Consider the following 12722-nt stretch of genomic DNA (forward strand, 5'->3'; position numbering starts at 1 on the left):
TATGTATACGATACATATATAATTGTAAAATATAAATATATATTACCTTTAAAAAAAATAATTATTTATTATATATAAAAAAGTTATATAAAAATTAATGTTCAAAATGAATAATGGTATATAATTAAAAAATATTTTATATATATTATAAAAATTTTAATTATATTATATATAATACAATTATGTATATAATAAATTAAAACATATATAATTTTAAATAATTTAAATAGTAATTTAAATAAAATAAAATAAAAATAAAATGCATATATATATATATATATAAAAATCTGAATAATAAACTTGGGAATAAACTGAAATGTTTAGGATTCAGGAAAATAATAAGAAATTAAAACTAATTTAAAAATGTAACAATATTTTAACAATTTTGAAAATGTATACTTTTTACTAAATTAATAAAGTCCTTTTTTTAATTTTTTAAAATTCATATGTGACTAATCAAATGTAAGTAATGAGTGTTATTGGAAATCAAATTTCATTTGACATTGATTCACTTTCACCAATGGATCCTCTGCAGTGAATGGGTGCCATCAGAATGAGTTAAAAATCACTTTTTTATTAAATTAAAGGAATAGTTCACCCAAAAATTAAAAATGGCTGAAAATGTGCTCACCCTCAGACCATCCAAGATTAGGATGAGTTTGTTTCTTCCTCAGATTTGGAGTAATTATCATTCCATCACTCGCTCACCAATGGATGTGAATGGGTGCCGTCAGAATGAGAGTCCAAACAGCTGAAAAAAACATCACAATAATCCACAAAACCACTCCAGTCCATTAGTTAACATCTTGAGAAGACAAAAGATCAAACAAAAAATACATTTTTTTAACTATAATTCAAGTCCATAATCCATTATAATGCTTCCTCCAGTGGAAAAGTCCATCTCCTGTTGTCTCTCAGCTGTTTTGTCTTGTAAACAGTGCTTGATCAGTGCAGATCTCTGTCCTAATTCAGAACAGACCACTTTTCCACAAATTTTGCAGTGGTTTGAAGCAGATTTCACACGTTAATTTGTGCATACACATATTTCAATGAAACCATTGTGCTTTCCGAGAAATTTCAAGCCCTAGTGTGTGTGTGTGTGTGTGTGTGTGTGTGTGTGTGTGTGTGTGTGTGTGTGTGTGTGTGTGTGTGTGTGTGTGTGTGTGTGTGTGTGTGTGTGTGTGTGTGTGTGTGTGTGTGTGTTAAACCTCGTTTCCTCTTCATTGTCACGAAGATAAAAACACATCAGTGTGATAGAGTCTCACGGAGGTGTGTATTTCTGCAGCGCTGCACAGATACGCATGTGTTTACCAGAAATGCTGCGTTTGCCGGCTCCTGAGTAAAGGGGATGTGTTTTGATAAGAGACGTTTCCTGTGAGACACTCGTCCGTCGCTCACTCAACCTCGCAGAAAGGCAGCAGCGCCTCGAACAATACCTACTGAAATCCTCCAGAGAGCCGCTGCTGTTCCTGCAACAGGAAAGCGACACGCTCTTTATTGTCCAACTTCATTAGTGGCTTTTCATTTTGTTGGGGGCAAATGGTTGGTTATGATGGATGTGTGTGCCAAACACTGTCAAAACCTCAGTTCCTCAAGTGGCTGCTTATGTACAAACAGCCATATGTGACCACAAAACAAGTCTTAAGTAGCAGCGGTGTATCTTTAGCAATAGCCAACAATACAGTGTATGGGTCAAAATGATCGATTTTTCTTATATGGCAAAAATCATTTACTTTTTTTCATTTTTTATTTATTCAGGATATTAAGTAAATATGAAGATATTTTGTAAATGTACTATTGTAAATATGTCAAAACTTAATTTTTGATTAGTAATATGCTTTGCTAAGAAGTTTATTTGGACAACTTTAAAGGTGATTTTCTCAACAAAAAAAAAAGGTTACAGATTTTTAAATTGTTTTATCTCGGTCAAATATTGTTCTATGAATGGAAAGCTTATTCATTCTTTTTGAAATCTCAATTTCAAAACGTGTGTGTGTGTGTGTGTGTGTACCTGGTATTCATCACGTTATGGGGACCAAATGTCCCCACAAGGATAGGAATACCAGTAGATTTTGACCTTGTGGGGACATTTCTTAGGTCCCCATGAGGAAACAGGCTTATAAATCATGCACAATGAGTTTTTTTGAGGAAGTAAAAGTGTGCACAATCTCCTGTGAGGGCTAGGTTTAGGTGTAGGGTAGGTGTAGGGCCATAGAAAGTACGGTTTGTACAGTATAAAAACCATTACGCCTATGGAATGTCCCCATAAAACATGTAAACCCAACATATATGTGTGTGTGTGTGTGTGTGTGTGTGTGTGTGTGTGTGTGTGTGTGTGTGTGTGTGTGTGTGTGTGTGTGTGTGTGTGTGTGTGTGTGTGTGTGTGTGTGTGTGTGTGTGTGTGTGTGTGTGTGTGTGTGTGTGTGTGTGTGTGTGTGTGTGTATATGTTTCAAAGAATGTAATTAAAAAATATTAAATATATATAATTTAGAAATAAATTGTATTTATTTTCCAAAAATTATTTTTCTTTACTTTTTCTGAAATAATATAAAATAATAATTGTATATAATTTTAAAAATATATAAATTCTTAAAAAATATATATCATTTTAAAAGAAATATAATAATAATATAAATTAATAATAATATAAATTAATTTTTAATGAAAACATATATAATTTAATTATTATTTATTTAATAATTCCAAAAAAAAAAGTTTTTATTCATTTTACAAATAATTTTGTCATTTAAAAATAATGTATGATACATTTAAGAAAAAAAATTGTATACACAAATATAAAACATTAAATATTATAAATAAATAAAATAAAATTTAATTAAAATTGACTTGAATAATACATTATTATATACAGTTCTATACGATTATTTTTTTCGTTAATTTATTTTATGTAATAAAAAATAATTATTGTATAATTATTGAGTTCCCACGGGTCATGGAATTTCAGGAATATCATGGAATTTTAAAAGGTCTGTTCCAGACATTGAAAGTCGAAGAATTTTTTGTTGTTGTTGTTGTTTGACTTTGATATATATCAAAACTTAATTTTTGATTAGTAATATGCATTGCTAAGAACTTCATTTGGACTTTAAAAGTGATTTTCTCAATATTTTGATTCCCGATTTTCCAATAGTTGCATCTCGGCCAAATATTATCCTATTCTAACAAACCAGACATCAATGGAAAGCTTAAAAAAATTCTTATTTAAACCTTGAAAAATTTACCCTTATGACTGGTTTTGTGGTGAAAGCAAGACTTCATCATATTATTGGACATGCACTGATATGTGCATATTACTCACAACCCCTCTTAGCTGTCTTAGAGTCCTCCGGCTGTGTTTATAACTCTTATACTTCATTACCGGAGACTGTGAGTTGAGTTTGGAGCCGCTGTCACCTGATAAGCAGTGAGTCTGGGGATTTCAGCAGCTGATTGTCCGGCTGCACGCAGAGCTGATAAACTCACTGCAGTGACGACGCCGTAAACGCCAGCGTGTGTGTTTGTAAGGGTGTGTGTGTTTGAGAGAGCGTCTGCTTAAACTCCATTTGTTATCTCAGCCTAAATTTAGCCTCTGACTCATTTCTGAGAGTTAGCAGCGAGAGTAAGCCACACGCACGCAAACGTCCACACGTTCACACTCACAACACTGCTCTTTGTGCGAATCGTGTTCTGCTGGTTCTTCACTGGTTCTTTGCTTCATTAGTGAATGTTTTTGGCAGAAAGTGTTCTTTAGTAGTTGGTGCTTTGATTCCCAATGTTTCAGATCAGTGAGATATGACGATTTTTGATCGTGGATTTTTTTTTTCTGAAATCTCACGATTTTATCACGATTCTTTGTCTTGTTGATTTTATTTTATTCTGCAAGTTGTCTAAGCAATACAGCCAAACTAATTTCCCTTTTTTTTTTTTTTTTTAACTAAAAAAAACAAAGGTATGGCAGACGTTTAGGACAAATTGAGTGAAGATAAAAATCTGTCATTATTTTAGCTTTGTTATTAAAAATAAGAACAAGCATACACATTAAAACAAACAATGCTTTATTTTTCAGGTACAGTGGGTGTATTTTTCAGTAGCATTCAAGAACTTGAATTAACAAATATAAAAAGTGAAACACTATACATCAATTGTACACTGACTCTTATTAAAGCAACTGTATTAAAGTCCTTCAGTCAAGCGCATTGGGTGATTTTTCCCTTTGGGTTTTGTTGTTTTATTAACATTAAAAGAATAGCTCATCCGGAAATGTCTGTCATTGTCTTGTGTTTTATTTCATACCATTAGTTTTTGATTTTTTATAGCAAAGTGGCTAGATTTTGTTTCATTTCTTTATTAATCTAATATAGAACATTTGTTTTGTTTTTTTAAAGTAACGACCAATTAATTTTTAATAAATTAATAATTTTTTTCTTAATAACAGTGTAAACCTAAAATACGCCATCATTTTTGCTCATTAAGTTAAAAGTAATACATCGTTCGGAACTGCAAAAGGACTATTATTTTTGTGTGTGCACTCACAATATCAACAAAACGTTGTGCTTTTGTAAAATAGCTAAAGAAAACAAACATGCACTTTCTACCATCTCTGTCTTGAGGAGGAGCGCTTTACAAAAATGATCCGAAACTCAGCGAATATCAGCCTCACAGACATGATAAATGTATCTATAGAATGCTTTAAATTAATCATTTAATAATTTAAAATGAAAGAATTAATGTAATGAAATCATGTTACATTGCGTAGAGTCATTAAAGTTTGTTTTATTTGTATATTATGTGTATTTGTAACATGTAGCCTATGTTTGTTCTTATTTTTTACTAACAAAGATAAAATAATGACAATGAAAGATTTTTATTTTCACCTACTTTGGCCTAAATATCTGCCATTCTTTTTATTTTTATATTTTGTTACCTTGTAAGGCTTTGGTTTTAAAATAGGGAAATGTCTGTAATGCTCAGACAACTTGCAAAATAGCAAAACCAACAAAAAATCATGATAAAATCATGAATCGTGATAATTCTGAATGTTTTTTGCCATTATTATTCATGGTGACGCTTGCCCTAGAAAACCAAATATGATTAGATAAGTGATGTTTATTGAGTGCTAATGGTTCGTCATAAAGCCTGCTGTAAGCACTGCTGTTTTTTCCTTATTACTTTAAGGTCAAGATGTTGTTATTCTTCTTTGTGTAAATATCCTTGAGCTGAGCTTTTTAAAATGAGAATAAATGTGTTTTCTGACCTCGGCGCGATTGTAAATTGGTCTACGAGGGCACAGCGAGACGCGTCTCGGGCTTATGCAACGCACTGCAATCTGCAGCTGACAGCGACTGCTATCTCAACTACATTAAAAGAGATCTTCATACACCTGACTTTATTCTAGAAACATCTCAGCAACCTGTGAAAATGTAAGTTTTTTGAGAAAATACTATTTCGGAATTTCTACTTCAAAATTTCACATTAAATTCAGTACGTTACTTGTCATTTCTTTGTAATTTGTAGAAATTAATAGCAGTTTCTGGGTTGAAATTGCTTTCTATACCAATGCACTTACTGTCAGAAGTTGGCATGAAAATTTATTTCATGACACACCTACTGTATTGCATTTTCAGTAAGTATTATTTTTGGATTTTTGGATATTTTAAGTAATATTTTTGGACACCGATTCCAAAAAAATTGCAAAATAATATAAATTAATTTTAAAGAATATATATATATATATATATTCTTTTCAAAACATTACGATATATATAATTTGGAAATGAAAATAAATAATATAATAAATAAAATAATAATTGTATATAATTTAAAAATATATGAATAAACAAAAAAATATATAATTTTAAAATAGATATAATAATAATAATTTAAGTAATTTATTTTTAATGAAAATATAAGTAATTTAGAAATGTATTACATTCATTTTCCAAAAATAAAATGTTTTATATATTTAAAAAAATTATCAAAAATAAAATCTCAATCACTTTTTATCAATTGAACACATCCTTAGTGAATAAAAGCATTAATTTCTTTAAAAAAAAAAATAATTAATTACATTAAAAATAAATTAAATTAAATTATAAAAATTAATTACAATTTCCAAAAAATAAATAAATAACTGAAAAGGTTGTTTCACTGACGTTTAACTTATTATCAGCTTTTAAAAATAAATTGGCTTTATATTGTAAATATAAAAAAGGCAAATTAATTGAGAATTGAGAAGAATATTACTTATTGTCCTCGGAAGTTTTATTTTTTAAAAAGCTAAATAATTATATTTTCATGTCAAAAAGTATTATTTATTGGACCTCAAACTATATTTTGCATAATTTTTTATTATTTAAAAAAAACTATGGACAAAAAAGGACAAAAAATTAATGGGTTTTATATTATAAATATAAAAAAGGCAAATTAATTGAGAATTGAGAAGAATATTACTTATTGTCCTCGGAAGTTTTATTTTTTAAAAAGCTAAATAATTATATTTTCATGTCAAAAAGTATTATTTATTGGACCTCAAACTATATTTTGCATAATTTTTTATTATTTAAAAAAAACTATGGACAAAAAAGGACAAAAAATTAATGGGTTTTATATTATAAATATAAAAAAGGCAAATTAATTGAGAATTGAGAAGAATATTACTTATTGGTCTCGGAAGTTTTATTTTTTTAAAAGCTAAATAATTATATTTTCATGTCAAAAAGTATTATTTATTGGACCTCAAACTATATTTTGCATAATTTTTTATTATTTAAAAAAAACTATGGACAAAAAAGGACAAAAAATTAATGGGTTTTATATTATAAATATAAAAAAGGCAAATTAATTGAGAATTGAGAAGAATATTTCTTATTGTCCTCGGAAGTTTTATTTTTTTAAAAGCTAAATAATTATATTTTCATGTCAAAAAGTATTATTTATTGGACCTCAAACTATATTTTGCATAATTTTTTATTATTTTAAAAAACTATGGACAAAAAAGGACAAAAAATTAATGGGTTTTATATTGTAAATATAAAAAAGGCAAATTAATTGAGAATTGAGAAGAATATTACTTATTGTCCTTGGAAGTTTTATTTTTTAAAAAGCTAAATAATTATATTTTCATGTCAAAAAGTATTATTTATTGGACCTCAAACTATATTTTGCATAATTTTTTATTATTTTAAAAAACTATGGACAAAAAAGGACAAAAAATTAATGGGTTTTATATTATAAATATAAAAAAGGCAAATTAATTGAGTATTGAGAAGAATATTACTTATTGTCCTCAGAAGTTTTATTTTTTAAAAAGCTAAATAATTATATTTTCATGTCAAAAAGTATTATTTATTGGACCTGGAACTATATTTTGCATCATTTTTTTATTATTAAAAAAAAATGTATTGACAAAAATGGACCAAAAATAAATGGGTTTTTTATTGTAAATATAAAAAAAGGCAAATTAATTGAGTAATGAGAAGAATATTACTTATTGTCCTCGGAAGTTTTATTTTTTAAAAAGCTAAATAATTATATTTTCATGTCAAAAAGTATTATTTATTGGACCTCAAACTATATTTTGCATCATTTTTTTATTATAAAAAAAAAAATTATTGACAAAAAAGGACCAAAAATAAATGGGTTTTATATTGTAAATATAAAAAAAGGCAAATTAATTGAGTATTGAGAAGAATATTACTTATTGTCCTCGGAAGTTTTATTTTTTAAAAAGCTAAATAATTATATTTTCATGTCAAAAAGTATTATTTATTGGACCTCAAACTATATTTTGCATCATTTTTTATTATTTTAAAAAACTATGGACAAAAAAGGACAAAAAATTAATGGGTTTTATATTATAAATATAAAGAAGGCAAATTAATTGAAAATTGAGAAGAATATTACTTATTGTCCTCGGAAGTTTTATTTTTTAAAAAGCTAAATAATTATATTTTCATGTCAAAAAGTATTATTTATTGGACCTGAAACTATATTTTGCATCATTTTTCATTATTTAAAAAAAAAATTATGGACAAAAAAAAAAACCACACAAAAAATAAATGGGTTTTATATCATAAATATAAAAAAGGTAAATTAATTGAGAATTGAGAAGAATATTACTTATTGTCCTCGGAAGTTGTATTTTTTAAAAAGCTAAATAATTATATTTTCATGTCAAAAAGTATTATTTATTGGACCTGAAACTATGTTTTGCATCATTTTTTTTATTATTAAAAAAATATATATTGACAAAAAAGGACCAAAAATAAATGGGTTTTATATTGTAAATATAAAAAAAGGCAAATTAATTGAGAATTGAGAAGAATATTATGGGGGTTTTTTTTCCTGAAATAACTTATTAACTTAAATATATACTAGAAATGTTTTCAATAATAAAATGTAGACATATTTTTGCATAATATACACTATAATACGTATTCCTTCACAAAACTCAAATTAATTACCGTGTGCTGGAGCGGTTTTGACTACTAGTATATGTTAAAGTGTGTTTTACGGCTCTGAAAGTGCATGTACGTGTTGTCAGTGGTGTGTTTTTTGTAATGCGTCTGACAGCTTTAGAGAGCTGAGTTACGGCGAAGGCTTGGGCTCTGTGAGAGATACAGATGTGTTATCAGGCTCTCGTCTCTCAAGAGAGCTGAGTCAGCCAAAATATAGCTCTCTGTGTGTGTGTGTGTGTGTGTGTGTGTGTGTGTGTGTGTGTGTGTGTGTGTGTGTGTGTGTGTGTGTGTGTGTGTGTGTGTGTGTGTGTGTGTGTGTGTGTGTGTGTGTGTGTGTGTGTGTGTGTGTGTGTGTGTGTGTGTGTGTGTGTGTGTGTGTGTGTGTGTGTGTGTGACTCCACCCTGCCTTGAGAGCACCGTAATCCTATTTAGTCAAATTATCTTATCTTCCCTCCCTCAATGACAGTTGCTAGTATTATCCGCTTAATCTTCCCAAATCCAATTCTCCGCTGTGCCAGGAAGAGCGGCTGGAGAGCGTGAGAGTCGGACATCTATCATCTCCCATATTATGTATGATCACGTGAGTCTGATGACATCATGAGACGAAGTGTGACATCAAACTCTGACGGCTTCTTTTAAAAGATTTTTTTAAATTTATTATACTTTTGAATTTGCATTTTATTGAATTTTATATAAAAACTGCGTTTTTGAGAAAGGTGCAATTTCAGATTAAGTATCGTAATTGTCACTGCTATGCAAGTAAAAAAAAGCTAAATTATATTTTCATGTCAAAAGTATTATTTATTGGCCATGAAACTACATTTTACATCATTTTTTATTATTTAAAATAAAATGCAATTTCATGGACAAAAAAAATAATCATGAAAATAACACAATACAGTTTCAGGGCCAATAAGTAATATTTTTGGCATTTAATTCTTGTCATTTATTCATCTTTTCACTTAAAAGGCATATAAAGATGGGCTTTATAGAGTAAATATGTAAACAATAGACGTGAGAGTGGCCCATCTATTATCTGTACTATGCAAGTAAAAAAAAAAAATCGAAATAATATTATTTTTATGTCAAAAAGTATTATTTATTGGACCTGAAACTATATTTATAAGTATATAAATAATACTTTTTACCACGAAAATATAATTATTTAGCTTTTTTACTTGCATAGTAGTGACAATTGCGACAATTGCAATTTCATGGACAAAAAAAGCACAAAAACATAATAAAAATAATGCACAATACAGTTTCAGGGCCAATAAGTAATATTTCTGGCGTTTAATTCTTCTCATTCATTCATCTTTTCACTTAAAAGGCATATAAAAAATATTTAAACCTGTCTATATGCATATTTAATCAGGAGAGCTTATTTATTATTGCCATTGCAGTGTGTGTTTGATGTGATTGTTGCGTGTGAGCATCAGTTGTTGTCTCAGTGTCTGTATGTGAAGGTGACTGCTGTGGTAGGGATTGCGTGGCCTCCATGCGTCAGGAACAGACAGCGTTTGTTGTGGAAATATAAGGCGTGTTCCGCTGTCTGGATTTTACTGTGTTTACCCAGCTATTACATCACTGCATCCTCACGCTAGCCACACGCTCAGATGCTCAACAATATTACACCAGTTTCATAAGATGTGATATGACAGATGTTATTTCAGTGGATTGTGTCATACTGCAAAAAAAAAAAATATATATATATATGTATATGTATGTGTGTGTTGTAAAATTTTTAAATATGGCTTTAGAAAATATATTTTTAATATACATTTTTGGGCAATATGCATATGTTTAGACTAAAAATACATTTTAAAAATAGCCCAAAAATATGTGAAGAAACACAAATAACAAAAAATAAATGAATAATAATAGATGTTGATATATATATATATATATATATATGTGACCCTGGACCACAAAATCAGTCTTAAGTCGCTGGGGTATATTGGTAGCAGTAGCCAAAAATACATTGTATGGGTCAAAATTATAGATTTTTTTTTTTATGTCAAAAATCATTAGGAAATTAAGTAAAGATAATGTTCCATGAAGATTTTTTGTAAAATTCCTACTGTAAACCTATCCAAATGTAATTTTTGATTAGTTATATGCATTAAGAACTTAATTTGGAGAACTTTAAAGGTGATTTAAAGTATTTTGATTTCCTTTGACCCTTAGGTTTCAGATTTTAGATGTATCTCGGCCAAATATTGTCCTATCCTAACAAACCATACATCAATAGAAAGCTTATTTATTGAGCTTTCATATGATGTATATATCTCAGTTTTGTAAAATTTAACCTTATGACTGGTTTTGTGGTCCAGGGTCACACACACATATATATATATACATTTTGTTCATTTTTGCAAAATTTTAAATATATTAAAAAATATATATATAGTATATATATATATATATATATATATATATATATATATATATATATATATATATATATGAATTTTTATGCCGTATGATAATATAATATATTTTAAAATCCATGTTAGAAATATATTTTGCCAATTTTTCGCATAATTTGAATTATATTTGTTAAAAGTATATGACTTTTAGTTTTGCCATATGATAATATAATATATTTAAAAATCCATATTAGCAATCAATTTTGCCCGTTTTTTGCATAATTTTAAATATATTTTTAAAAAGATATGAATTTTTTGACACATGATAATATATTTTAAAATCCATATTAGCAATATATTGTGCCCATTTTGCATAATTTGAAATATTTTAAAATATATGACATTTTTGCTGTATGATAATATATTTTAAAATCCATGTTAGCAATGAATATTTTTTTAATATATTTTTAAAAATATATGACATTTTTTGCCAAAGGATAATATAATATATTTTAAAATATTTTGCCCATTTTTTCCATAATTTAAAACATATTTTTAAAAACATATAAATTTATTGCCAAATGATAACATATTTTAAAATCCAAATTAGCAATAAATATTTTTAAAATATATTAAAAAATAAGATTTTTTTGCCATATAATATATTATAAAATCCATATTAGCAATATATTTTGTCCATTTTTAGCGTAATTTGAAATATATATTTTTAAAAATATAATTTTTTTGCCATATGATAATATAATATATTTTTAAATCCATGTTAGCAATAAATATTTTTGAAATATATTTTAAAAAAATATATATACATTTTTTGCCATATGATAATATATTTTAAAATCCATAATAGCAATATATTTGGGCCATTTATTGCATAATTTGGCATATTTAAAAAAAAATTGCCATATAATAATATAATATATTTTAAAATCCATGCTAGCAATATATTTTGCCCATTTGTTTTTTTGTTTTTTTGTTTTTTTTACATAATTTGAAATATATTTTAAATATCGGATGAATCACAGGCTCATATTTTACCCCAAATACAAAGAAAACAAGAAAAAAGGCATTAAGATTATTTTGCATTTATGACATTATTTTAATCTCAAACTTAATTCCAACATGCCCCTAAATCTCATTTCCCCCGTAAGTGTTATAGCTGTAATGCTGTCTTGTGTTTTTATGTTGCAGCATCATAGAAACCAAAGGAACCGGGATCCGCTGTGGTGGCGTGTGGCGGTGGCGTTCTACACGCTGTTGTTCGGCGGAGAGGTCGAGGCGAGGGCAAACCGCAGGTGAAACGCCTCTCGAACACAAACTGCCATCCGTGTCCCAGTCCTCACGCCGGAGCGGGACGTTTAACGGCACTGTCTGAAATCTAACACGGGTTTTGAGGGGGACAAACAGACTGAAATGAAGACGTCTCCGCAGGACGGGGACGCTTTTAACGTATTTCTCCCCCCATGAAGATGCCATGATGTTCTTGAGATTCTAACAGGAATATTTTCATAAACATGAGGTATTTTGTACAGGATGCTGTTTAATTTCCTTTTGCACTTCCATACGTGTTTATCCGAATGACCTCCACGATTCTTGGGAACGCCTTACTGTCCCACGCCACCCACAAACGGAGCATTACGGAGGACGGTGGACGGGATTTTCCTTCAGAAATCTCCCAAGACGTCCAGCAACTTGACAAATCTCCAAAGAGGCCGTTTCTCTCAGAACAAAAGCTTTTTGCACCTCATTTCGTCCAGTTTTCTTGATGTTTTTATTTTTTAATTACGTAATTGTTGGATTTTTTAAATGTTCTTCCTGTTTTTGGGTTACATTGCTTGTCAGAAGAGCAGACGAGGAAGATCTTGACGTCTTTGAAGA

At 28.5% G+C, this 12722-nt stretch overlaps 1 protein-coding gene across 1 annotated transcript in view; it reads left to right on the forward strand.

The window, feature by feature from the left end:
- The window catches only part of bmf1 (BCL2 modifying factor 1), a 23299-nt gene extending 11156 nt beyond the window's left edge, over positions 1–12143 (forward strand). Inside the window, exon 3 of the mRNA XM_073827205.1 lies at positions 12036–12143. Coding sequence (XP_073683306.1) covers positions 12036–12143 — 108 coding nt within the window. The remainder of the gene's footprint in view (positions 1–12035) is intronic.
- Positions 12144–12722: the final 579 nt, after the last annotated feature.

Source organism: Garra rufa, chromosome 21, assembly GCF_049309525.1.
Source record: "Garra rufa chromosome 21, GarRuf1.0, whole genome shotgun sequence".
Classification (NCBI taxonomy): domain Eukaryota; kingdom Metazoa; phylum Chordata; class Actinopteri; order Cypriniformes; family Cyprinidae; genus Garra; species Garra rufa.